Raw genomic sequence first — 26,715 nt, 5'->3', positions numbered from 1 at the left:
GGAGCCGCCGCAACGATAGGAAATCACGCAAAGACTAAAGCAAACGCTCCATGCGCCCAGAGGGCTGCCACAGTCAGCTTGCAGAATTCCGCCCGCTGGTGTTGGAAGGATGGCCTGAGAGGCAGAACCAGAGGAAAGATCATTTTAAAAGCCCGGAGAGTTCCCGAGAGCCTAACGCGTTAGACGGTCCCTGGACTATAAGTTGACAAACCGGATGGCCGAGAGCAAGCGGGTCTGAATCACCCAAGTCCCAGACAAGCACAGTGACACCCTATTCCCGCCACTAGAGCATCAGCCCTGGAGGCTCGGTGGGGACCGTGTCAACCGGCAGACGTGCTGCTGCAGTGGGAGGAGTTTGTGGGCCTGAAGGCGTGGAGCAGAAGCTCCTGGCATAGCCGAGAGGGGCAAGGGGTCAGGTGCCGAAGGCGACGCAGCCCCCATCCTGAGCCTCTAAGGCTTTTGCACCCCGTAAGCTGGGAGAGCTGAAGGCAGAAAGGCAGTGTGGCTCCTGGCCTCCGGTGACAGAAGAGCAGCCAGACCACCAGGCAGACGTAGGAGCTCGGGTACGGGGACAAGATGTGCGGGGGCCCTGGCCTCTTCTAGTGCACTCGCATCCTCAGTACCACTGCGAGCGGCAAGTGCTGAGCACAGACACAGCTCGTGGATGGAACTCCCCTGGGGGCTTGTTTAAGGTCCTACAGGAGATCAGCCCTTCGCTGCTAGCGACCTGCTTACCTGTAGAATGAGGGCAAGTGTTAACACTCGACTATCTGGATGTGCACATAGACAACCCACAAGCTTGGTATAGCGTTTCTTTATCAACTCTAATACATTCGTACATTAATGTCATGTAGTGAAAGCAAACAAAATCAAATCTGAGGCTTTAACATTATTGTGGTTTTAAAACTTTATTGTATTTTAAAATCTGAAAACTGTAAAACATAGTATTCATATAAACACCTGAGGACTGTTCAACTGGGCACAGCATCTTCACACAATTTGAGAGAAGATCAAGTTGAAAATAGAATCTTGTCTTACAAGAAACAACATAAATGAGTAACATAAATAAAAGCACCTTTTAACAAGATGCTTTTAAGTCACATATGCCCAGTAAAGAATTGCATTTGTTTATAAAGCACACTTGGTTTTTGAAAAGGAAGATGTATATTTTTGCCCCTGGTGAACATTTTATTGGCATTTATAACAAATGGTTAATACACTTAGCACCAATTCTCACAGCTTATAAATATTATATCAAATGTTATATAACATAAAAAGGTAATAAATAAGAAAACAATGAACAGGTTTCACTTGAACATTCTAATTTTCTAATTCTTAAAATAAAGTCCAAAATGACAAATCAGAGCTAATGTAGTTTTCAAAGTTTAGTAGGATAAATGGCTCAGAAAGCAAATGAACTAGAAACATTGCACAGGACAGAGAGCTTCCCTGTATGGAAACGCTGAAGAGTCAGCTGAGAGGTACTAGTGATGGCAGATGATGTGAATATTTTTAACAGAATAAAAAGATCTCACTGGATATAGTTCATCTTTACCTCTGTGAAGTGCAAAGTGCTATCCTTAAATTCAAAAAGAAGACTTACTTGTGTGTATACTTCAGCTATAGAATAAAATATAAATATGAAACAGTATCATTATGAACACAGACAATAAAATTTTATCTTTCAAAAATTTGGACATAGGCATCTTTATAGAGAGATGGGAACAATGAGTGCCTAGTGAAATGTCCAAGCTTAGGTAAAATATGTTAAGTTGTAAACTAAGTATCTCTTGCATAAAATAACCGTTCTAACAATTTATCTAAAATTTGGTAAAAATACTTTAAGAAAGCTTGTAAGGTTGCCTTTTTTTTTCTTTAAATAGAAACAAATACAACATATATAGAAATAATAACAGAAAGGAAAATACTTTATATGGCTTTCCCTTTTGGGAAGCTGGTAGAATATGAATAGAAGCTTGCAGTAACAAACATAAAAGATTTTAGAAAGATGCTATCTATAGCTGCATCTTTAAGTTTTCTTCTAAGGAAAATCCATGGACTTATTAGAGAACTTTTCAGGCCCTGACATTTTCTCTTTGGGATTCAGCTGTTTTGGTTCCTTAGATAAAGATGAACAGAAATTAGAGGTGTTTCTGTTTCCTGTGTGAAGTACAATTGTAAACTATGCAATAAAAATAATAAAAAGATATAAAGAAAAAACTCCCAATCTAACAAACTTCCAACACTCACATGTTAAATGGCTTCTGAAAGAGTAGACCAAACTATAGTGGAGTTCTGAAATTCTGGACAGAACATAGTTTTAGAAGAACCTTCTACACAACAAAAACTTCTAAGGGCAGAAAAATGATTTTACACCAAGATGGCACTGGTCTCCCCTGAATGAAGATAGAGCTAAATTGACACAAACATGTTTTCAGTTGACAAAGAATTTTTCTTCTTTAAGCTTATCAATGTAGTGGCACAACTTCACGGCTGTCCCCAGCTTCAGCCCCATGTACTTAATCATCATGTCACTCTTAAGCAGTAGCAGAGCCTTTCCGTCAATGTCCTACAGACAGAAGGAGAAGACAGTGATTAGTTGATAGGTTCATATTTTATCAGAATGGTCCTTTCTTCGTATTATATGAACATGTGATACCAATAATAGAGCAGCTCCTTCCAGATGTATATTCTCTGAGTATACACCTGCTTGAAGGAAACTATTAAAAATATAATTTGTACAATGAAGCATGGTTTGATCATTTATAAATTTACCTTGAATTTTAGGAAGAAAATTTAACCTAATATCTTTTAAAAAATGTATATATTTATTTGAGAGAGAGAGGGTAAGCACAAAGTAAGGGGGGGCAGAGGGAGAGCAAGAAGGGGAGCCAGACACAAGGCTTGATCCCAGGACCCTGGGATCATGACCTGAGCCGAAGGAAGACACTTAACCAACTGAGCCACCCAGGCGCCCCTAACCTAAAATCTTAAAAATGTCCTAAGCATCAAACTACCTACCTTTAAATATTGTGTTGAATAAAATACTGCATATCTATGACAGATTAAAAACTGTGAATGGTAGAAATGGATTTCAGATGGCCATTAGTTATCTTAGAACAGCCTGGAATACGAGGGTGTTAGCATCCATACGAACTATATGAGTGCTATAGAGTGCTGTCTTGATGTTGAAAGCTAATCAGTTAGCTGTCTGAAGTTGATTAGATGCTTAAAAACTATTTTCTTGCCATATCAAAGAGGGTATGGCTACTAATTTTATTCATCAGGAAACACTACAAAAATATGATTTCATAGTCACAAGGCATCCTCCTCAAGTTCTTTACTAATAGTCTGACTGATGTTGCTGAAACATATTACTTCGTTTTTACAAGTTCTGGTCTAAAAATAAAACTGTACTATCTGAAAAGACCTGAAACCCCTTACAGTGCTGCCTTTCTCAGGCACTTTCTGTACTTTTCCTACTAAGTACAATAAAAATTAGAACTTATAAAAAATGTAACCCATGATGTTACTTTGTAAATGGCATGAGGCTATCAGCACCCCAAACCATCAACAACCATATAAGGTTAACAGAATTGAGCCAAACGGGATCAGTTGCTGGCTTCATTGGGCATCATAACAAAGAGGACACCCTGTCACACTGTTCCTATTTAAATCCAGCCTCTACCATTTAAGGAGCTAAAGGTTACTTGGGCCAAGTAACCTTTCTCACACATGGAAAATCGGTTGCTAGGGTTCCCCTACCATCCACACTAATCGGTACCCAACTGAAGGGCCTGCACAGAGGTCATTCAAAAGCATTATGGCACGGGCACCTGGCTGGCTCAGTCCTACAGCATGCGACTCTTGACCTTGGGGTTGTGAGTTCAAGCCTCCCACTGGGTGTAGAGCTTACTGAAAGAAAGAAAGAAAGAAAGAAAGAAAGAAAGAAAGGAAGCAAGCAAGCAAGCAAGCAAGCAAGCAAGCATTATGGCAGGAAAACCAAATCAAAATATACATTACATGTTGCCTGAAAAGGTCAGCAATGGGGTTGAGTGTCTGAGGATCTGTTTGTTTCAGAAACTGGATCACTTCCTCCACAGACCAGGTTGAAGGGTCATCCGAGAAGCTTTGTTTTAGGATACCTGGCTCAGTTCCAATTGGTGAACTTGTAGCTTCAATGGGAGAAAAAGACAAATCAAAATTGACCTGATCATTATCCCAAAAGAAGAGATGTTAGGTAGGGAGAAATGCCCTTGCATCAAGGACGTTGAGGATTATAGATCAAATAGTGCTACTTGTCATGTGTCATTTCACACTCACCAAAGTTGGGCGGGATACAAAGAGATGAGGCAGTATGGCCGAGGCACTTATTTTCCATTAGAGCTGGGTAAGTCATCATCTCAGGGTTATGCGTCGGACTGGGCTCACCTTGACCCAGAATGGATCCGGGTGCTACTGTACAAGCTCGAGTAGGTGAGAACATGTGGCTGGTATTGGGCCCTGGGCTGGGATAGTAGGGCACAATGGTAGAGGAGCCCTGAATTGGATCATCAGGTGTGAAATATGGCTGGTATGAGTGTGATGAATACACGGAGGGAAGTGTTGGACTCTGGCTCAGATTCGGCTCCTGCTCCTGGAGGTATGACTCTGGATCCCGTTCTGGGGACCCCACCTCTGAATGGTAGGGTGATCCTATAGGATTGCTCGGGGAATCATTTGGGGGCCTTTCCACCGGCATAGTTGGGCTATAACTTTCAGGGTAAGAGAATGAAGAAGGAGGTTCCTTCTTCCTCATTTTCTGCAATCTGATCTTTCTGGAAAGCAGGTAATTATAATTTTTATAAGCATATCCAAGTGGCTTCTGAAATGACACAAACCCAGCATAAACTAACTGTCAGTGAGTAAAAAAGGAAATAAAATAAGTAGTAAATATAAATTTTTTTCAGGAAATACTGCTTTACATTACTAAATATATATGCTCTATTTTGATTATATGATTTTTGTTCCTCTTCAACCCTACATTTTAACTGAATTTTATACATTGTGCTTATAAACATAAAACTATTCACTGTCATACACTTCTCAAACCTAAACTTAAGCATTTTCCCAACAAGTTTCAGTCTCCCATCTGCTGCTACAGCAAGAATCATTTGGCCTTGCTAATCTCATAGTTAATAGTTCTCTCTCATTTCTAACTCAATGGCATCTTTAGAAGCAAGAGGTCTATTGCAGTTGTGAAAATATTTTTGTTAATACTCACGCGATTCTGCCACAGTGATTTCACACGAAAGCGGTGGATTTTTGAAACTTTTCCATGAATGACATCAAATTTCTTATCCAGGTTTTGAATAGCATCATAGATGACCTATTATAATATAAGCTATTAATAATTTCTATTCTAAAAGTAACATAAGAATACCAATAAGCCAAATTTTGACTGCTAGAAACAAAGAACAGTTCTCAAGCTGTCAGAACCAGATGCCTGGTTTTGGTGACACAGAGCGGAGCTGATGGAGATAAGGAGCCCAACCTCCTACTCAACAACTCCAGGCCATACAGGCATTTTAAAAAGCTTTAATACTGGAAAGTCAATGTACCACCATTCTTATAAGCCACCATATTTATGAGGGAGTCATTTTATATCAAGGAAGGGGCTATTTTAGGAAAGAAAGCTTCAAATCTGCTAAAAAGGCCAAAGAGCCTCTTTCCATGTAACCATGGTGAGAACTCAGAGGCAGTGGGCATTCTGTGCTGGAAAGAACAGTGAGCCAAATAGAACAGACGTGACTTTTGGCTTCAAAGTATTTCAAAGGTAATCAACAATTAACCTTATAAAATCTTCCAGTATATGTTCCCTATTGGCCAACCAGGTATGTGGCTAAAAAAACCCGAGAATTTTTCAAATACACAGAAATTTTATTCAGGCCAAAAATACACTTAAGCAGGAGGCCAGGACCATTTCCTTATTCATTCACTCAAACATTTATTGAGGGCCTACTTACTACCTCTTGGAACTACTTTGCTAGGTGCTGGGACTGTGGACAGAAAGGAAAACAGGAAAACAACGAGAGCCTGCCCTAAGGAACAGCCAGGTGAGTCAGGGAGAGAGGATTTCAATAAAGTGATGGGCAGCCTAAAGCAGTGGTTTTCAAAGTGTGGTCTTGGACCAGTAGCATCCATGTCTCCTACTGGCTTGTCGGAAATGCCCCATCACCCACACCACACCTGCTAAATTGGGAACTCTGAGAGCAGGGGCAGCGATCTGCTTTCACGAGCCCTCCAGGTGGTTCTGGTGCATGATCAAGTGACCCAATGACCGACAGCACTGAGGTGAACCGTGCAGGCTTTAGGGGAACACGCCTGGGTGCAAGGACTAGCGTTCTGCAGCTTATCAGCTGTATGACCTTGGGCGAGTCACTTAACTTCTCTGTGCCTTAATTTCCTCATGTATAGAATCCAGATGAGAATCTCAGAGTTCTCTCAAGGACAAAGTGAGGCGCTGTGGTGTGTTAGTACTCCCATCCTAACAACAATACTACATGACAACGCACCCAGTAGTGCTCAACCATCCATCAATAGTCATATTATTGCTGTGACTCTGATGGCTACGACACAGGTAAGAATGGGAGGCCACGTGTGCACAGAACAGGAAGACCTAACCCAGGCTACCGGTCGTGGCAGTGTTGTCAGAGGAGATGTCCCCATTGAGGACTAAAAGACGAGACGGTGTTCACCAGGAAAGATGCACGGAAGGGCAGAGAGGGCAGAAGGAACAGTACATTCAAAATACCCAGAGAGAACACAGAAGTCAGATGTGTAGACAGTGAACATAAATGACGTTCAAAGAGCCGGGTGTCCTAAGGGAAGGAGAGAGAAGGCGTGACCGAAAGAGGGACCGGAGGCCCCACGCGGACGTGAAGCTGTGGGAGGGATGCGGAGAGTGACGGAGACGGAAGCCGAAGGGCCAGCACGGGGCCACTGACCAAGGGAAGCGTCCCGGCACAGGGAAAGAGGCTCAGAGGCAGAAAACTGCACCGCCTTCGCCTTATAGAGGGAGATGCCCGAAGGACAGATCCCAGCCTAGTGGCTGGCTGTGGGGAGAGGAATTGCGACTCAGAGGGATTTGGGCCTCACGCTCCACCCCACCTTGGCCTCCCTGAAATAAGCAGCGAGGGCCGGGCCCTCCGGGGCTTGCGGGGGACGGAGAGGGAGCTGACCAGAGTGCTGGCGAAGGGCCACGGGACAGTGGAGGGATCCCGGCAGGCGCCCCCTCTGCTTCCCAGCCTGCACAGGGCTGGAATCTTCCTGAAGAGGACACTGGGCAAGGACAGAAGAAGAAAAGACAGAAGTGTACAGCGACCGGTCTCGACCGGTAAGGGAAAGGGTTGAAGAAAGGAGAGAGCTCGCACGCCGGGAGAAACGGGGAGGATCCCCGATGGTCCGTTTCGGAGCTGGGATGGGACACTGGGCACTTCTCCTCCTCCACGTTCTAGCTCACCACATCTGGCACCATCGCTCAGAAAGAAGGCCCTGGCAGAGCAGTGGCAGCCCGGGGGTCGTGGGTGCTTACATGAGGCAGGCCGGGAATGGCCCCCCTGGAAATCCGAACCCCCCCCCACCGCCCACCCTCCATACCTCCTTCCCCAAAGACCTGCTATGTTCCTTTGAAGCAGTCCACTTCTGCTCTCAGCAACAGTGATAAAGACTCACCTAAACATGCTTTACTTAGGTGGGGTAGCTCATCTTAATCCAACAAACTTTGTATGTTAACCACTTTTTAAAAAATAAACTTCCATTACCTCTAGAGGATGCAGCTCACAAAATCCTTGATAATTACCCCCATCAATCTCTACCAGCACGCTAACTTTTAAAAAATCCCCTCAAAACTACGTAAGATATACTCTTTAAAAAACAACAGTATGCTGCCATTTTTTCAATTGAGAAATCTCAACAATGTATTTAGACACATACTAATTTTTTTCTATATCAATTTCTTTCAAAGATTTTGTAAGGAAAATTAGTCAATATCAAATAATATAACACACATTTCTTCAGTTAATGGCTTTTAAAACAAAGCTATAAAACGTACATATTGGTATTTCAAAATTGTCACCTGGAGGTGCTATTCTAACTAGAAATTATTAAAAATTATTACAATGAAGGGATAATGTTAGGTAATTTGATACAGCAAAATTTCAATTAATTGTATACTTTTACATGAGATAAAGGGAATTTTAACTTAGTATTTCAGTAAACTACATTTGAGAAACAGAATTTTGTACCTGACAATGGTTGAGGACATCCATAATAGTTTTTTGTTGTTCTTCATTGTAGGATGTGTCAGACATCACGGTTTCCTGCTAATATTTTAAAAGTTAAGTAGTTAATGCTTTACTTTTATAAGAGCCAAATTCAACACCAGGAGGAAAGAAACACTTTACATTTATTTATTTAAATTGTTTTTATTTGTCACCAACTTTTCAAAAGGATCCAGAAGTCTTAATCTCAAGCAGAAACAAAATAAAGCTCACATTAATACGAAAACGAAAATGACAACTGCTAATTGAGAGAGGAAATAAGAATTGATTATATCAGAAGGACCTAGGTTTCAAATTTTGTACTAAAAATGAGTATAAGCTGCTCTGAACTTCCTACTACCTAAGGAAAAGGGAAGTAAAATGGTTATATGGTTACTGTCTAGTGAAAGGAAGCAGACAAGTTCAGGAGAGACCTGGGTTTGAGTTTAGAAGAACTCCACAGTATATGAAGAATTTAAACCTTTTTCTTTAAAATGGTTAAGTGTTAATATATCTGGCAAGTGGCAATTAACATTACTTACATTATTGACATATGCAGTATTTGGTTCATATGCATAAAGAACAGTGTTATCATCATCATAAGCAGGTATTCGTGTTCTTATCTAAGGAAGATGTATTAACAAATTAAAAGGAAAGATGAAAGATAGAACTGAAAGAAAAACTGAGGACTTCAATTTCACTTCTAAGATGCTCCAAAAGCTATTGGTGAATATCAAAGGACCTTCGTCCACTGTAAATACTATGACTACATGAAAAGATGTACTTGCAAAACTGTTTTCTCATTATCTAAACTTAAGGGATCACTGAAGATATCATTTACATTTAAGATACCATTTTCTATTGAGCTTAGCCTCTTGTGTAACTCAGGGTTGAAAGACTAGTCTAGGAACCTGGCAAGAGAACTGCTGCAAACCTAAGTATTTTTAACCATGAACAAGGAAGCAGGTTACATGGCTTTTGATTTTTAAATAATCCAACAGTGCCACTCTGTGGACAGAAGAAGAAACACTTAAGCATCTACTTTTCTTGATAAATTAATCACCTTAAAACTTTTTTAATAGGACAGTTTATAAATAAATGAATATACAACAAGTAAGAATTAGATTTCATTTAAATACAGTGTTCTAAGAATGAATTATAAACTATAGGAATAATGTTAAAATAAAGACAGAAGCTATGTAGTCTTTGTTTCAAAAAGGATAACCAAAACAATATGGAAAGGGCTATAGATTAGTTCTATTACCATGTATATTGGTATATGCCAACACTATACAAGTTGATAAATGCCAACATGTATAGTGCCTTATGCTTTTCAAACTTCTTTCACATACTTATGTCAGAAAGCAATTCTCAATAGGCAGTTAACATTATGTCCAAAAATGAAAAGATACTGGGGCTGACAGAAGTTCAGAGAATTGCCCACAGCACTTAGGTGGCATTAATAACCACATCCTTATTTAAGTAAAGAAATGCTTTTTCTGGTAAGCCAAATTATATATAGTTTAATAATCTGTATTTTTACTTACCTTCAGGAATCAAGAAACAACAGAATGTGACAGAATTATACAACAGCACAATCAAACACAATCAAACAAACAAACAGCACTGTTTGGCAAGATTTTCATAGAGTTACTTAAATTAACCCTATGAGCTAGCAGAGCAGCTCCTGATAGAAATGCTAGTTCACAAAAAACTTGTACATGAATGTTTGTCACAGCTTTATAGATCACTGTCAAAGCTCATGAAGTTATTTCTGAATTCCACTCAATGAAATTAAATTCCATTTAGAAAAGAAATAGAGGACAGCGAAAAGAACAAAGACAGATTTATTTGAAATACAAACCACATCAGCTTCACTGGAGCCGCTAGACATCTTTTTTGAGCAACAGCAGCATTCCACCTCCTCGGAGTGGGCCCTACTTGTATTTAAACTTGCTGGTGGGTTTATTTGTGAAATTGCCTGGTCACCCAGGGCTGGTAAACCACCTACTCCTAAAAAGCAAGACATAAAAAAGTTACTTCGCACATTACCATCCTCAACTTAATAGGGATATGTTCTCCAAATGCCAACTCAAACTGAACCGGAGTCTTGGCTGAATTTTAGAGTAACTCTTCCAGGAGTGACTTAGAATAAACCTTTAAAAACTGAAGAGCTATGTTGTCACACCTAGATATAAGGATCAAGATCACGCATAAATTCTAAATTGTGAAGTAAATACTTTACAACTGAAAGGCTACAGAGTAAATGCTGGAAAAAATGAACAAGAGAGCACAATTCCTAACTGCTTTTTGCAAGGCACTGAGGGGCACTCGGGTGGCTCACTCAATTGAGTGTTGGACCCTTGGTTTCAGTTCAGGTCATGATCTCAGAGTTGTGAGACTTGAGTCCCGTATCTGCTTGGGCTTCTAGTGCGTTGCCCCTCCCCCCGCTAGTGCTGTCTGTCTCTCTCCCTCAGATAACTAAATCTTTAAAATTTAAAAAATATTCTCTTTCTTTCTCTCCCCCCCCCCACATTTATGCTCTCTCTCAAAAAAAAAAACAACAACCCCAAAACCTCCAATTTCAGGTATAACTTCAATTTTTGTTTCTTAAATCATTTGTTTTATTCTGATTATAAGATTAATAATAAATAATGAAACTGTTGTGTTTTCATACAAAGGAAGCCTACAGAGCAATGAGAACGAACCAACTCTTGCTACACATGAGGAGAATCTCACAACCATAAACATGCGTAAAAGTCAGACACAAAAGAGAACATACTATATGATTCCATTGATCTAAAGCTCAAAAACAGGCAAAAATAATCAATGGTGGGATAAGTCTTCCCAAACCAATACCTTTAGATATACTGTAGTCACTCATCTCGTTTTCTATCTTGCAGATGGGCCATGATCTACGTAAGCAGTCCCCAGTTAACAGATATCTACAAAGAACACTGTGGAGCAGTCTCGCACCTCTACCTGAACTCTCAAGGAGTAAGAATATTGAATTCAAATTTCCCAACTCTGATACTATTTCCTATAATCTCATTGTATTTCTAACAATTTTGTTTGATATTTTATACGTGTAATTTTTCATTACATATGTTTTACTATAGAAAATTTAGAATATACCACAAGGTACAGATAGTAATACCGAACAGATTTTATAGCCAACCCTGTGCCAGGCAAGGTTCTAAGCACTTGTTAACTCATTAGTATTCCTGACAACCTTGTGGGGCAGGCTCTGTTATTTTATCCCCATTTTTCTTAAGAGAAAATTGAGGCTAAGCAAATTTAAATAATTTATCCAGGTCTCATAGCTAGTAACTGGTACCGTTTGGCTCCAGAATCAATAGGCTTTACTTACTCATTATTAAAACCACCTGGAATCCCTTCTCTAACATTATCAAAATAAAACCCGAACTCCTACAATAGCCTCCATGGTCCTTACACAGTCAGAAGTCTCCACACCTTCAAGTGAGATCACCTTATACCACTTGTCCCCTTGTTCTTAGCCTAAAATATTTACTTTCTGGCCTTTTATAGACAAAGTTTGCCACCACCGTTATAGACTCTTAAAATCAGACAATTCTCTACTGGATAATTACACTGCAGCCCAAACTTGGCTGTAGTTAGACACAGATGCAGCAGTCATTGAATCCACGACTAGACTCCAGACATTTCTACCTCTGTGGCACATTTATAAATCACCAATGTTGCACTCTTTGAACCTCTCACTCCTGTCATGACCTCTACCCACAATACCCTGCTGGTTCTCCACCTAGGAAAACCTATTCAACTTCAAAGCTCAACTCAAGGTCCATCTCCACAAAGCAAAGGTGCTAAGTCATCCCATCCAAAAGTGACACTGCTTTCCCCAAAGTACCAGAACACTCACACAGTAATGCTTTTGAGGTCATCGTTACTGAAAAGGAAACATCAAACAGCCTAAAGACCTTAGGTTTGGGGCCAGAATACCTCAGTTTTAGATCCCAGCTCCTCCACTTATCAGTTACGTGACTTCCCTGTGCTTTTTTTTTTTTTTTAAATCTGTAAAATGGCGATAATAGTACAGACCTCACACGGAGTTATGAGGATTAAATGAATTAATACACGTCAAGCGCTCACCATCACGACCGGCATAGCAAAGGCACCCACTGTTCGCAACTGTTATTTCATTATTTGGGTATTCATAACCTCCTCCCAAAAGAACTATTTGTCATGGAGCACACGGACAATAAATACTCAGGGTCAAAACATGTAATTTTCATTCACATTGCACCTGTATACTGCAGATACACAACAATTTCTAGTAAACAAATTTTAAACACCAGGACATAATGCAAAGTACTGGACTTTAAAAATACTTTAATCCATATCCAAATTGCAAATTTTGCTATTTTGCTTCAAGCAGGTATTTAACCTCTCTGTTCCTCAATTTCTAAACTCGTGAAGTTGGAATAATTTCGACTTCACAGAGCTGTTTAAGAACAAATCATACAGTTAAGCACTGAGTATCATGTCTGGTTCACAGCAAGCACAGCATCAATTTTAGTTCCTTTCCCTTCTTTTCATAAAAAAGTTTCTGCAACAATTTCTTAGAGCCCAATCATGACTGGATTATGCAAAACTAATTAAAATAACTCATTAAACTCAAAATCCCGCAAAATGAGTTTACTTAAAATGAAGCTCGTTTGTATTTTATCACAGAAAACCTAAACTCTTGATAACATAAGAACAAGAAGCCATCTGATTTTTAAAAAGGCTTTTAAAAAGGCATTTTTAAAGGCATCTCAAAGGCTTTTTAAAAGGCATTTTTAAAAAGGCATTTCAAAGGCATTTTTCAAAAAAGTCATTTGAAGATTCAGCTTCCAAAGTTCCAAAGCATTCACTTATCTCATCAACTGACTGAAAATGTTAAGGCTTCAAAAACAGCGTTTCACCCGACAACTACTCTACTGTCCGTATCGAACTTAAGCGACCACAAAGTTGCCCGATGGAAGATAATGCCGCCCAAACTGTATCCCATCACCCAGCACTGAATCGAGACCATATCCTGTTTTTATGGAACGCCATGAAGAAAAACTGCTTGTAAAGTCACTGTTTGTAAATATTAACGTAGTTTAAAACTCTAGAGCAGTCCTAATTTGGGGAGAGCGAGAGGAGGGAACGAAGCGATCACTAACGAAGTTATCAAACAATCATGCCTTTACTTTCTTTTGCCTCGGCGTTTATACATATATATTCTATATGCAATAAACCAGGAAGACTGCACGGTCATTGATCAAACGAGGTTACCAACAAAGCCTCAAAATCAACGTTTCAATCTCAAAAAAATGTTCCAACGAATCAACTCGCTAGTTCATCAGTTCTTTAAACTCAAAATTCTATATAAAGTCTCAAAGTCTTGGTAGTTCCTCGCTCCGCGCCCCGCGCCCCCGCCCAACACACCTTCGCTGAGGCAGCGAACGGACGGAAAACGAACTACTTCTCTCAGAAAGTCAGCACAAAGTACTCAAAAAGCCGCCAAATCTCAAAAGCACATAACCGTGGCTCTCCGGGACAGGAGGTGGGAACCACCCCGAACCACCCCCTCACCGCGATCCCGAAAATCAAGTTCTTTTCCTTCCCTCAGGACAAATCCTGTCCGGCCCCGCCCCCCCTTCCCCGCTCCGCCCCGGAGCTTCCCAACCGTCAAACCAAACCGTATCTCAGCGGTTTTTCGCGCACAACCGAGGGGCAAGAAAGTTCAAGGGAGGAAAAAGTGCCACTACACAGACCTGTTCTGTCATCAGCACCTGCCACACTGCCCGCCGAAGGGCCCGAGGCCCGATTAATGTCAGCCAGCTTTCCGGAGTATCAACGGCCTAAGACCGTTAACTTCCACAGCTTCACCAACCGTCCTCCCACCGGAAGTCGCGCTCGACCATATGAGGCGCTTGCCTCGAGGACCCCGGAAGCTCCGGAATACGCGCGCATCCGGGAGCACGCGGCACGCTTCGTGCTATTCACACGGCTCTTAACCAATCCGGCAAGCGCCTGCGCAAAGTTGGGGGTTGGGGGGAAAAAGGAACGTTGCTAGGGAGACAGCCGAGGGGCGGGGCTTCGCTTCCCATTGCGCGTCCAGCAGTGCCCGCCCCTGAACGTCTGTAGCTGGGCGTGCCAGTTCAGATTTCCGCCCGCAAAAGCTGGTGGGATTGGGACCCGGCACTAGAGCAGAGGCGCGAGCCTCCGACGCTGAGAGGTGTTTCTGCGGCTGCGCAGGGGTGTTGGCGCGCAGGCGCGGGCTTTTCCTTCCAGCGCTGGAGAAGCTTCGTGCAGAAGGCTTTGCGGCGTGAGGCTGCCGGTTGCCTGGCCTGCCCACTGTCATTGGTTGGTTTTCGAAAATTTTGTTTTTTTAAATGTAATTCTGTCTCTCTCCTTACCATCACAGATGTCGACTTTGGCTCTGTCTTAGGTGTTCTTGTCTTTGCTGGAATTCGAAGGAGACGGGCTGGGGCTTTAGTTGTGGAGGCTTGGTACAAACGGGGGAAAGTTATTTTAAAAAGTTGTTACCTCGTGGAGAGGTAACATAGACCCTGGAGCCAGATTTCCATGGCTTTGGGAGAGTCAGGTAACCGCTCTGAGCTTGCGTTTCCCCGTCTGTAAAATGGGCACAATGTGGGGAGTACATGAGTTTGAGTAAGCAAAGCACTTAGCACACTATCCAGGACAATAAATTTGCTATATAATAAAAGGCACATGACATTTATTTAGTGGCGTATTGTAATATGTATATCGAGGCTGCCCATCTTCGGAACAAGGCACAGTCTTGAGTAATTATTAGAAGCAAAGCAGGTGAGTGTTGTAAAGTAAAGCCATAAATTTTTTCCTGGCTCACAGAGGAGCTACAAGGAAAGTATAGTAGCTATTGGAAATTTATTCTTCTCTCAAATACAAAACGAGATTAGAGAGGCACTTGGCTGGCTCAGTCAGTAGAGCGTGTGTGATCTCGGTTGTGAGTTAGAGCCCCACATTGGGTGTCGAGATTACTTTTTAAAAAATCTAAAAAAACCCAAAACCCAAAATGAGATTAGAGCTCATTATACATTATTTATTATTTTTTCCACCTACTTTTGCTATAGCAGTTACCTTCCTTTATGTCCAGTTCCCTATAAAACACTTGCTGTTTGCGAAACCCCAAGAATACAATTACATAATCCAAGAGAAACTGGTTGTTTAATTGCAGTCACGTTTATTTGCAGTTTCTATACACACTTTCTAGGTAATCAAACTTTTCTGGTACATTTTTTTGAGAGGGGTTCACAATGAAACTGTCACCATTTTTACTAAAAATAAATACAAGACTTAAAGTGTTGCACAGCTCTAAAATATACAAAGGCTTGAATTGAATGTAAACGTTGAAAACATCTTACAAAAGAAACCATTTCTGCAACAATTTAAAAAGTTCATATTTACAAATATTACAAAAATACAAAATGGATGCAAGTCCATAAACCATTGTCTTTTTGGCCAGCACGAACTGGTTCTAGTACCAAAATAGTTACACTGTAACCTTCTTTATAGTTTTAAATCTTTGTCATGATCTAATTCTCTAAGTCTGCCATCTCTGCAGCAAATGTACTCACTCACTGACCTTTGGCAAGAGCAAACAGTGTGTTTTGTTTGCTACAACTAGTCCATGTCCTCTACTTAGCCAAAAACAAAAAAAACCCCAAAACACAAACAAAAAGGAAAAAAATTTTCCCCCACACAACATAGACATGTTGCATAAACATAAAAGAACAAAAAATTAGCATCAGTGCAAACAACAGAAGAAAAGTTTGGATTGATGTTTTTCACAATACCTAATGTGTGTACCCTGCTTCAAAACGGCAGTGATGTTGAGGACAGCCCTCTAATTCTTGGTCTTATATGCTATGTAATAAAGCCATGTAGAATATTCCAGATTAATAAGGAATTCCTTACTTTTTCTTTCCTTTTTTTTTTTTACTCAGTTTGTTACTCAATACTCTTAACACAGTGAATTTAAAATCCATCATTACTTGGGTTTTTTCTTAAATCTATGAAATATAAAATAGAGAAACTCTGCTATAGATTTTTAGAGTAAACAAAATAAGTAAAACTATATTATAAGGGTTAGTTCTGTGATCATTACATATAGAAGGAATCTTATTGCCTCACAATTCAAGTCAGTATGTATTTTAAAAAATATATGGTACCATTACTTAAATTGATGTCAATAATAAAAAGGTGACATATTTATTAAAGCCAATTCATGTGTTTCCTATTCAAGATTTAGAATCACTTTAAAGCCCACATACCTTTCTTTACGCTTAAAAAACCCCTAACTACACAAAAGCCATACTGCAAACGAACTGCTTTTATGAAAATTACAAAAGATCACCTATTGTGACTGGAAATGACGGTTTCTTACCGCATTTGTCTAAAAACTTTCTTTTAAAATTTTGCCAAGTGTACTTTTCAAAGCATGAGAAAAAGTTATTCATGTTCCCATGTGTCAAACCATGCTGGTTTTCTTGACTAATGGGTTCCAATGAGAAATGATGGTCCATTTTTTTCAAACCCCCAAACATTTTTCTTTTAATAAAAAGTATAACACTTTGTAAATGTTCAAATGTACCCTTTACCAGGTAGCTTATCTATCCCAGCACAAGCACCCACACACACACACACACACTCACATCCACACACGCACGTTCTCCCTCTACCCCACCACCCCCAGCACATATTTTACATACAAGGATGACAAATTAAGAAATACAATTTGATAGTGAAAACAAATAGTAGGAGACAGACATTTTTTTTCTTTACAAACAAAAACCCAACAGCAATCAGATTCTCTAATTCTCAATCTATAACACCTTAGAAAGTGTTTCTATTGAAAGACAGCATCCTCTTAGACCAGGCTTTCTCCTTCATATGGTATGAATTAAACCAAAGCCACAACCCCCCTTTCACACATCCTACTTTCCCAAATACCACTTGCATAAACTTAAAGCCAGCTGCTTATCAATTTCTTGGTAACTCTGGTCTGTTCTATCATTCTAATCACATTCTATTCTTTTATAGGCCATATCCCTTCTTAGTTCTCTCTACTTTCTACCTTGTCCCATTCAAGACATATTTTAAGTACATAGCTGCTTATATTTCTGACATATTTCAAACATTAGTATCAGTTCACGTTAAAATCAGAGGTGTAAGAATCATTTACAGATTTCAACTTGTAACTACTTTTTTTTTCAGTTTTAAGACAAGAAAATTCAAGTAATTTCAAGTAATTCAGCTTGTTTCCCTGCCTTCATTGTATCAGAGCACTCACCCTGACATTTCCTTTCCCACCCACCACCCTCCCCTTTTGCCATCAAGCAGATATAGTAAAATCAGACAAAAACTCATTTGTATGTAGCATTGTGAACCAGAGCTGTTCCCCATTCCCAGTTTAACAGTGAATATAAATAATGCCTATACACATACCTATTTCCCAACTATATTGTTCACAGTGTCATTTCTGTTACTTTTTTTTAGGTAGCATGAATCTCATCAGCACAGAGAGAAAGCTTCACTGAAAACTCATTGCAGGTACTTACTGATAAATCAATAGCTCTGTGGCATGCTTATGTTTTATTTTTGTTAGTTAAAGACACTGGAGCTAATTACTAAACTGTTTAAGGAGTTTATAGTCATTAGATGATGACTGTTTATGTCCCCAGTAGCCTAATATAAAACATAACCTAAATTAACTATTGTTTTCCCTATTCATTCTCTTTAAAGCAATCCACTGAAAAATTAAAAATCTAAAAGACACTGTCAGATGTTCTTCAGGGCTTTGTGTTGAGAATGTTGATTTTTCTCATTGATTAAAAAAAATCAAAAGCATGCTTTTCATTCTGTCCAAATTACCACATGGCAAATCATAGCCATGTGTTACTATTCACTTGTTTGGTGCTGCAATTTGTCACAAAAATGGCTAGGTCTGAATTCATTATTTTAAATTAATCACATTTCAGTATATGACCTCAAGATTTTCTTTATTTCACCAGTTTAAAATTCATAATTGAGGTTTATCTATCACTCAGAAAATCATATTGGTGGACATTCAAATATGGTATTTTATATGAAAATGGTATTCACAGAATACAGTTATTACACTTTATTTGTTGTGTTCTATAAACAGTTGGTGTGTGGTAGATAATTGGCCACATGTCCACTCGTCATTGATAAATCTATTTACACATTTTTATCAAAAATATGGTATTTACATGTGTGTAGTTCTTTCTTCTGAATTTTGCTTTAGTTCATTTTAATGTAAAAAAATACCAAACCTCCAGAGTAATTTCATCTTCTTAAGAATTATGACAGTGAGGGCTTTGTTTTCTGAATAGGCAGCTCTGGGAAAACTTTGTCTAGGTTTCATGAAAAGCAGACATTTTCAAATTCTATATTATCAAAAGGAATGAGATTGGGTAAATCAAACTAAGCTAAAGAAAAATATGAAAGACAGTGCAGCTACTTAAAAATGTGGAAAATAATCAAGAAGGACCATCTTCCATTTCCCCAGCCAATATTTAGGAATTCGTTGGTAAGCGGTGATGGTACCCCACGGTGTGCTGACTTCTCCTCAGTCCTCTCTTCTGTTCCTACATCCTCATACGACTAAGGGTTTTGGCCTTGGACAGCCAGCCTGGCCCGGGCCACCTATGTTGAGCTCTGGGAGGATCGGTCGTCATGTGGGCTCCCATCAGAATTTTCTGTCTCGCCCTCAGAGATGGCCTGCATGGGCGCATTGTACAGCCTGCAGCGGACGCTGTAGCGACTGCTGCTGGCCGCAGGGGGTGCTCGGGAGCGGCCAACCCTCGAGGAGGCCGAGGTGGCAAAGTTCTTTGAGGAAAACCCTTCCGCATTAACTCTCGGGGAGCAGGGAGAGAGTGGGGACAGGGCCTCGGCCCCGGGGGCCCCCTGATGAGCCTCATGGGTGCTTTGTGGGGACTCAGCTGTGAGCTCTCCAGGAGGTTTGGGCAGGATGGGACTCTTGAGGATCTCAGTAGCAGACATGCGGTAACTAGAATCCGAGCGACTTCCTTTCTTGAGGAGTAACAGCTTAAACTCTTCGTTGGACGTGTTGGACTTTTTGGCATTTCGGTAGATGAGGCCCGGGGACCTCTGGCTGTTTGGGGTGGTCACGTTGCTGTTGGGCGAAGTACCAGAACCAGCGCTGCTGCTGCTACTGCTGCCAAGAGAAGCCCTCGATTTGCTTCGAGCTGACATATCCCCGGAGTCTTTTCTTCCAAGGACTTTTCTCTTAGACCTTTCAAGAAAAGGAAAAGCCTCAGTCCACACACATTTTTCTGAAACTGGAAGTGTTAAGTCACATTCATGCATTGTCCTTGAAGAGCAGTTTGGTGTGCCCTATCTGATTGGCTAGGTGGCATTAGGACACTGGAGGTGAGGAGGGAGATACATTCCTTGCCCTTATAGCACTCACGGCCCGAGGGAAATTCTCCAATAACCAGTGGACTGAAATTAGGTTCTGTAAATGACCTTCTCACATAATGACTCATGTGGAGGCTGGAGCTAAGAGAGGAGGACTTACTGGGATGTTTTACAAGAGCATGAGAAGATATTGCTGTCTGACTTCTGGTTAGAGCGTAGGCAGTGAAGAACTGTAGCTTTCTCGTATTAAATCTGTCTCCGTATTACCTATTAAATGCTCTGATGTGTGGGGTCAGCTTCCAGTGAGTACCAGAAGAGCAAAGCGGATAGAGGTGTGGATGGGGCAGGATTAGCCGTAGGTTGATGGTGGACAGGCTTGGGTAACGGATATGTGTGTCTGGGGAGGTGTGTTATACTATTCTGTCAACTTTTTAAATTTCTCCCTATAAAAAAAATTCTTACATGACTTTTTAAATCAGTCAATCCATTTTTGGCTGTAAAGACAATTTTCTGTAGCTGCTTAGTAACAGCAGTGTTATCACTCAGTAAATCAACTTTCTGTGAGAAGCTAAAAACCTAGACTGCCTCTGGAGCTCTTAAAGCTCTCTGTATTGTAAACCCTCAAGAAAACAAGGTAAAAAAAAAAGTGTCATACACACACACACACACAAAGGCAAGGTCATTTTTGTCACTGTGCTACACATAAATAAATCCTATACAAATGCAAATCGAAGATTACCAAGCTCTGTAAGTCCACCAAACATAGGGATCCATCATCATATTATTTCTTTTGATAAGTATATAGGTGTAAACTTAGTGAATCTTTGCATGATTCAGTATGTTGATAAATATTGGCAGCATGCTCTTTCACCAACCTAAAAGTCCATAGAGTAGAGAAAATTTCAGCTTTGCAGTTGGAGACCAGCCTCATTTTGGTTCACCGAAACCTTTGTGGTTAGATCACATAGGCCAGTGTCTGGCACTCCAGTAAGGTAGGAATTCCAAACCAGCATTTGCTTTTAACATCTACCATATTCTAGACACTAAAATGTTATTTTAGCATCAAAATGGAATATGTGAGTATAGGTATTTCCACTAACAGTCAGGGAATGGGTAGAGAGGTTTTAACTGACAAGACTGGATACGAAGTGGCAGCACTGAGATTCAATTCCAGATGATTCTGACTCCACTACTTAGGTTCTGTCCACTATTCCAGATACTGGCATTTGGTCCTTTGGGGTAAGGACTTGACTCTTTAACTTAGGTAGCATTTTAGTAACTTGTCCTAAGATAAAGTGGGGTGTGGGAAGTATAATTGGATCTTAGACTACACACAGAGCAAAGAAAAAAGTAAACTGATTCTTCACTCTCTGAGTGGCGAGGTGTGCCTGGTAAGGTATGTACACACAGAAAGGGTTTCTCATGGAGTCTTTTAAAAAAAGCTGTTGAAGAGCTGTGCTCCTTCTTTATGTTTATGTGGAAAACCACATCAACAGAAAATGCAAGTTCCCTTTAAAAGTAGAATTCCAGGGCGCCTGGGTGGCTCAGTTGGTTAAACAGCTGTTTAACCTGGCTCGGGTGATGACCTCAGGGTCCTGGGATCGAGCCCTGTGTTGGGCTTCCCGCTCAGCAGGGGGTCTGCTTCTCCTTCTCTCTCTGCTCCTCCCTCCGCTCTTGCTCTCTCCCTCACTCAAATAGATAAATAAATAGATCTAAAAAGAAAAAAAAAAGTAGCATTCCAGGAAAAATGGCAAAGTTCTTGCAAAAAACTTGCTTCAAAAAAGTATAACTTCAGGGGTCCTGGGTGGTTCAGTTGGTTAACCGTCTGTCTTCAACTCAGGTCATGATCCCAGCGTCTCCCTGCTCAGTGGGAGTCTGCTTCTCCCTCTCCCTTTGCCCCTGCCCATATGCACACGTGCTCTCTATCTCTCTCTTGCTCTCTCAAATGAATAAATAAAGTCTTTTTTAAAAAGTATAACTTTGCGGGGCGCCTGGGTGGCTCAGTGGGTTAAAGCCTCTGCCTTCAGCTCAGGTCATGATCTCAGGGTCCTGGGATCGAGCCCCGCATCGGGCTCTCTGCTCAGCAGGGAGCCTGCCTCCCCCTCTCTCTCTGCCTGCCTCTCTGCCTGCTTGTGATTTCTGTCTGTCAAATAAATAAATTTTTAAAAAAAGTATAACTTCGTAAGGTAGAAAAGGCAGTTTGCAAGTTGTGTCCCTTGGGAATCCCATGTAGGTCCAAGGCCTAGTGGAAGAAGGTAGTCGTGGTAGTGAAAGGAGCAGGCACAGCACGGTTGGCTAGCTCAGTGCAGTCTGGGTTCGCCTCTGTGCGAGTTCCTGCTCTGTTTGTCAGTCACACACTGCAAGGAGGATGTGCTCTTGCAGACATGGCCCTTGATCGCAGGGGGCAGGTGAGAGAATGTGAGTGGGCAGCCTGGACACCACAGTGTCCTGCAAAAACAGCGCAGAGGACATCCTCTGTTTGTGGGATTTGGAGTACTAATTTTAGAGAGGACCAGTGTTATTAAAGAAGTTTAAGTTTTAGGACGGGCAGGGGGAGCCCTGAAACGGGCAGGTTCCTACACTGTCTTGTCTCAAACTTGGGCTCTGACTGTTCAGTGAAGCAGCTTGCATCTCTGCTAGTGGAGGATTACGGCTGTGAGCAGATTTTTTTTTTCCTTTGGTTCAAGAAATTATTTCCGTCAGAGGTTACAACAGACTCTGAGCTTTCACTCTAAGTTACTTAACCATAAATTGTTTTCAAACGGAAACTTGTTCCAGGATGTCTTTCCTGTGGGAAACCCCCGTCCGTTCCGCAGTTCTTACGGAAGGCCCTCCCTCAGGTGAGGTTGAGCTACATAGAAAGGCTCACATAGCTACATAGAAAGGCTCAGTTTGATTCGGAAAACAAGGTTGGTTGGTTTGTTTGTTTTTGCTTTTTTGCTGAACGCACCCCAAGTACCCAAGGCTTTCCCGCATTTGCATTTGATGAGACGCATGGAAAGAAGCGAAGCGTTTGGTATTAATTGCCTCACCTGTGAATGACTGCAAACAAATCCTCAGTTGTACGAGGTTTGTTTGGAGACACGAACACACCTTCTGCTTCGGCCTGAGAGTCTTCACTGAGCGGTGAAATCATAGAGTCATCACTCGGTGACGATTCTTAAATGGAGAACAGAAGCATCTTTAGGAAGAAGTTAGCAGGCACACCGCTGCCTTGCACTGGCTTGCGGCAGCAACAATCAACAGATACCTTACTGCTGTTTTTAAGAAGAGAGATTATCGGGGTGCCTGGGGGGCTCAGTGGGTTAAAGCCTCTGCCTTTGGCTCAGGTCATGGTCTTGGGGTCGTGGGATCGAGCCCCGCATCGGGCTCTCCGCTCAGCGGGGAGCCTACTTCCCCCCCTCTCTCTGTCTACTTGTGATCTCTCTCTCTATCAAATAAATAAATAAAATCTTTAAAAAAAGAAGAAGAGAGATTATCTGTCGCAGCTCAGTCAGTCCCTCAAAAACAAAAACTGTTATCTCACTCGTTTTAATAAGTGGGAAAAAAAGGGGGAGAGGAGGGAAACTGACACCCAGGGCTGCACTGTGTTACGGGGAACATAAGAAAAAAACGTAGTGAAGTGCCGTGAGACACCTCTCTACTTATGACAAAGCCATCAACAACTGACCTTTCAGTGAAACCTCATCCACGCTTCCTTGGGTCTCCTCTGCTTCGCTGTTGTCAGAGGCACTTTTGGCGGAAACACCTGAAGCGGTATTTTCCTGCTCAGAACATTTTTCAGGGCATGAATTTGCAGTTGATAGCTCCGCTTCACAGCTGGTATTCCCAGGCACTTTGTCATGGTGGCGGCTCATCCCAGGTTGAGGCTTGAGTGGATTGCTTATGTCTGTGGGTCTGGTTGGCGAGTCTGACTGAGCCGCGAGCGCATCGAGAGACTCGGGGTACGCAGCTTCCTCCCAATCTGCAGAGGATGGCTTCTGCACCTGTGCCAGGGCCCCGTCTGGACCCGCTCCATATTGTCGTACTTTGCCATCCAGCTCATTTGGGCGGGCACCAGAGACCCTCTGAAATCCCTCTGTGGGAAAGTCAAAATTCTTACTTGCCGTACTTTCCGGAACAGGCTCATTCTCCGTATGTTTTTGGTCTTTTGTGACACTCGAATCTAGAAGATTGCTACCAGCTGAGGTCACCGTTTCTGGGTCACAATGGTTCTTTACATCAAAAGTACGTTTTTTCTCTAACTGTAGTTTATCTGGTCCCATCTCGACTGCAGAGGAGTCTAAGAAGGACAGTATGGTGTCTTCAGCGGAGTACTGACGTGATACTGATTTCTTAGCCGCATGTGGCTTAATCTTACCTGGAGACAGGGCAGCCATTGCGAGAGTGCTATCCTCTAAGTAGGGGAGATCTGTATTGTTGCCCTCTTTCTGCTTCACTTCTTCAGACTTGCTGATGGACCTCAGGTTAACAGATTTCAGGACTGTTGGTGTAATCGCAAGGGACGGTGGAGGGTTGGACCGCAGTGTTTCTCCTACTGGGTTCTGCTTACTATGAGCAAAAACATGCAGTGGGTGACGGTGGTGGAATGGTTTATTCAAGACACTATGAAGAGCACTTAGGTCAAGATGGGTAGGAGGTATAATTGGAAGTTCAAGGTCTTTGCTCAGTGACAGAGCTCCATCTTTTAAAGAGGGTTGCTGTAGTGAGGATTTCCTTTCTGGGACTTTTGGTTTTCTTTTGCTACCTCCAGGAGACAGCGGGCCAGAAAAGAAAGCTGTAGGGAAAGAGGAAGTTGGTGTTTCAGACTGGCTTGAGTAGCCACTTGATGGAGATGCCAAGCCGGCCAGCTTTTCTGGTGAGGCCAATTTAAACTCATTGTCAACAGAAGGAAGGGATGGGGTGGTCGCTCTTGATTCTGACTGGGATGTTTGGGATTCAGAGCTCTCTGGAGATTTGATGCATTCAATAACTGTGGTACCCGTAGCAGTGCTGGAATTAGATAAAGATCTGTAAGGATCATTTGTTTTCAAGTCATTCAGAAGCCAGAGATCTGCATAGTGAGCTGATTCAGCACCTTCATCTTTGAATGGCGGAATATCTGGAGTGTCTAACTGAGGCTCCTTAATACCATGCTCACTCTGGTTCATCCAAGAAGATTCTTGCTTGGTGGGAAGGTTGGCATTTTCCATTCGAGAAGGTGTGTTGGAGAAATCTAGAGGCAGCTTCATTTCCCTGGAACTGTGAGGCAGGAGCTGGCCGCTGCTTATCTTTGGTTCTTTCTTCTCAGAAATGTCTGCATTTCCATCGGACTTCCTCAGTGATGAACTACGTTTAGGTGGGGTCGGCTTTGCCTTTGGTTTCCTGAAAGAGATGCTTGGTCTCCCCTGCCTCCTGTGGTCTAAGTAGTCCTGCCAGGCACAGTCGGGAAGAGTAGGAGGAACCCCAATGCCCTGGCCATTCTCTGGGCCCAGGGCTGCATAGTGACAGACGTAACTCTTACTGCCTTTGAGACCACAGTCAAAGTGCATGGAAGTGTAGTATCCTTCTGTGTCCACTGAGAAGTGAGAGCTAGTGTCTGCTTTGTCTGATGGAGACTTTTCCAGAAAGCTGTCATAAGTGGCCATGCTTGTGAAGCTTGCGCAGCCCAGGCTGTCTGCCTTGGGGCGCTCAGGACTAAAATCCTGGCGGCAGGAGGCATCGTGATGGTGGTGTAGGTAGTTCCACTCACTGTCACTGGTGTTGCTGTTGTTGGGGTCATCCAGCAGATCTGCCACAGTGGACGTAAAGGAGTTTGCCCGGTGGCCTCTCACTTTATCCAGGTGGTCATTGTACTGCTCTGTCACGAAGACATTGGCATCCTCATTAGCATGAGGGGCTGTGTTGAGTGACAACTCCGAGTCACAGTGTGAAGAGCCAGTTAGGGGAGGAGAAGCCGCAGGAGGGATTGTCTCTGAGGTCTGTGAGGGGCATGTGGAGCTGCTCCCACTCCAGTTGCCACTGGATGATTGGTGGTCATCTTTCTGGTCCATGTGGCTGCTGAGGAGGACACCAGCTGTGGAGATGCAGTGGATGGGGCTCCCAAAGGTGTCTGAGTTGGAGGAGATGTCACAGCTGCCAGAGTCGGCAGCCACTCGGGACAGGCGTGACCTCCCTCTCTCATTTAACTTGTGCTGAGGGCTGTGAAGATGTTGAGAACAAGCCAGGCCCAGAGCAGGCTGGTGTTCCTGTGCACTTGGGCTGCTGGGGGCCTCACTGCAATCATTTGACGATCTTTCTCGGTCGCCCATGAAGGGCTCCCCCTCTTCATATGCTGAGGGTTTAGCACCAACTTTGGGCTCAGCATCCCCACCTCTGTTGCCCTCCCGGGGAAGGCTCCGAGATCTTGTACGGCTGCTCACTGCAGTGGTAAACATGGTGTCGCCTTTGTCTGCCAATGCAGAGATGTTGCCAGCGGAGTGAGAAAGGGAAGCTGCGATGCTTTGACCCCTTTGAGCTCTGATTCTCCTTCTGGATGGAGCAGCAATCAGAATATCTTCAGTTTGGCACTCGGAGTCCCTGGTTCCAGACCTCCTATTCACAGTGTTGGAAGGGTCTGGATTTGTGTGCACGATCACATTCCTTTCCCTGGCCACAGGGGATTCGTCAGAATCTAGGGCACATGGAAAGCATAGTGAGATATTTCATACATCAGCAGACTAACAGACATTCTGAGAGATATCCACAAATCTGGTGGTAGCATGTTGGATCTTTGAGGAAAAAAAAATCAGTGTATAAAATTAGGAGAAAGTTAAAATGCTTTAGGGAATCTGTCCCTTTGCTGCTCTGTCTCTGTCTCTACACACACACACATATCCACAGGTGCACATGTGTGTGTGAGTATGTGTGTGGATATTAAGAGAAGATGTTTTTAGATCTTCTGTGAATTTTCTCTCTTCACTATCAAATTACTTTGCCC

General features: G+C 42.2%; 2 protein-coding genes across 11 annotated transcripts in view; both read right to left on the bottom strand.

The window, feature by feature from the left end:
- Positions 1–889: 889 nt before the first annotated feature.
- Positions 890–14,372, bottom strand: SCML1 (Scm polycomb group protein like 1). Of its 5 annotated transcripts, none has more exons than XM_032331765.1 (8): positions 11,160–14,372; positions 10,165–10,313; positions 8,843–8,923; positions 8,286–8,360; positions 5,264–5,368; positions 4,324–4,864; positions 4,024–4,175; positions 890–2,569 (listed from the first exon to the last, which is right to left on the bottom strand). In XM_032331765.1, exons 1-8 carry the CDS (start codon positions 11,182–11,184, stop codon positions 2,435–2,437), a joined length of 1,263 nt encoding a protein of 420 aa, XP_032187656.1. In that variant the 5' UTR covers positions 11,185–14,372; the 3' UTR covers positions 890–2,434. The 5 variants fall into 5 exon arrangements, with proteins under 5 accessions (XP_032187656.1, XP_032187655.1, XP_032187659.1 ...); XM_032331764.1 differs by having other exon boundaries at positions 8,286–8,363; positions 11,160–14,371; XM_032331768.1 differs by having other exon boundaries at positions 8,286–8,363; positions 13,755–14,367.
- Positions 14,373–15,517: 1,145 nt separating this feature from the next.
- Positions 15,518–26,715, bottom strand: part of NHS (NHS actin remodeling regulator) — a 335,151-nt gene continuing 323,953 nt past the window's right edge. For all 6 annotated transcript variants that reach the window (XM_032331757.1, XM_032331758.1, XM_032331761.1 and 3 more), the window contains 3 exons: positions 23,428–26,409; positions 22,790–22,916; positions 15,518–19,632 (listed from right to left, as the gene is read on the bottom strand). In XM_032331757.1, the coding sequence (XP_032187648.1) occupies positions 19,023–19,632; positions 22,790–22,916; positions 23,428–26,409 (3,719 nt within the window). In that variant the 3' untranslated portion in view covers positions 15,518–19,022. The remainder of the gene's footprint in view (positions 19,633–22,789; positions 22,917–23,427; positions 26,410–26,715) is intronic.

This window comes from Mustela erminea, chromosome X (assembly GCF_009829155.1).
Source record: "Mustela erminea isolate mMusErm1 chromosome X, mMusErm1.Pri, whole genome shotgun sequence".
Taxonomy (NCBI): Eukaryota; Metazoa; Chordata; class Mammalia; order Carnivora; family Mustelidae; genus Mustela; species Mustela erminea.
This window is presented reverse-complemented; position numbering and strand designations above follow the sequence as displayed.

Coding starts and splice junctions, on each gene's coding strand:
- SCML1 (XM_032331764.1), bottom strand. CDS start 11,184: ATGAGTGACTACAGTATATCTAAAG. Junction 8,924..10,164: donor GCTCCAGTGAAGCTGATGTG/GTTTGTATTTCA, acceptor CATCTTCCTTAG/ATAAGAACACGAATACCTGC. Junction 2,570..4,023: donor CTGACCTTTTCAGGCAACAT/GTAATGTATATT, acceptor TTCTGTCTGTAG/GACATTGACGGAAAGGCTCT.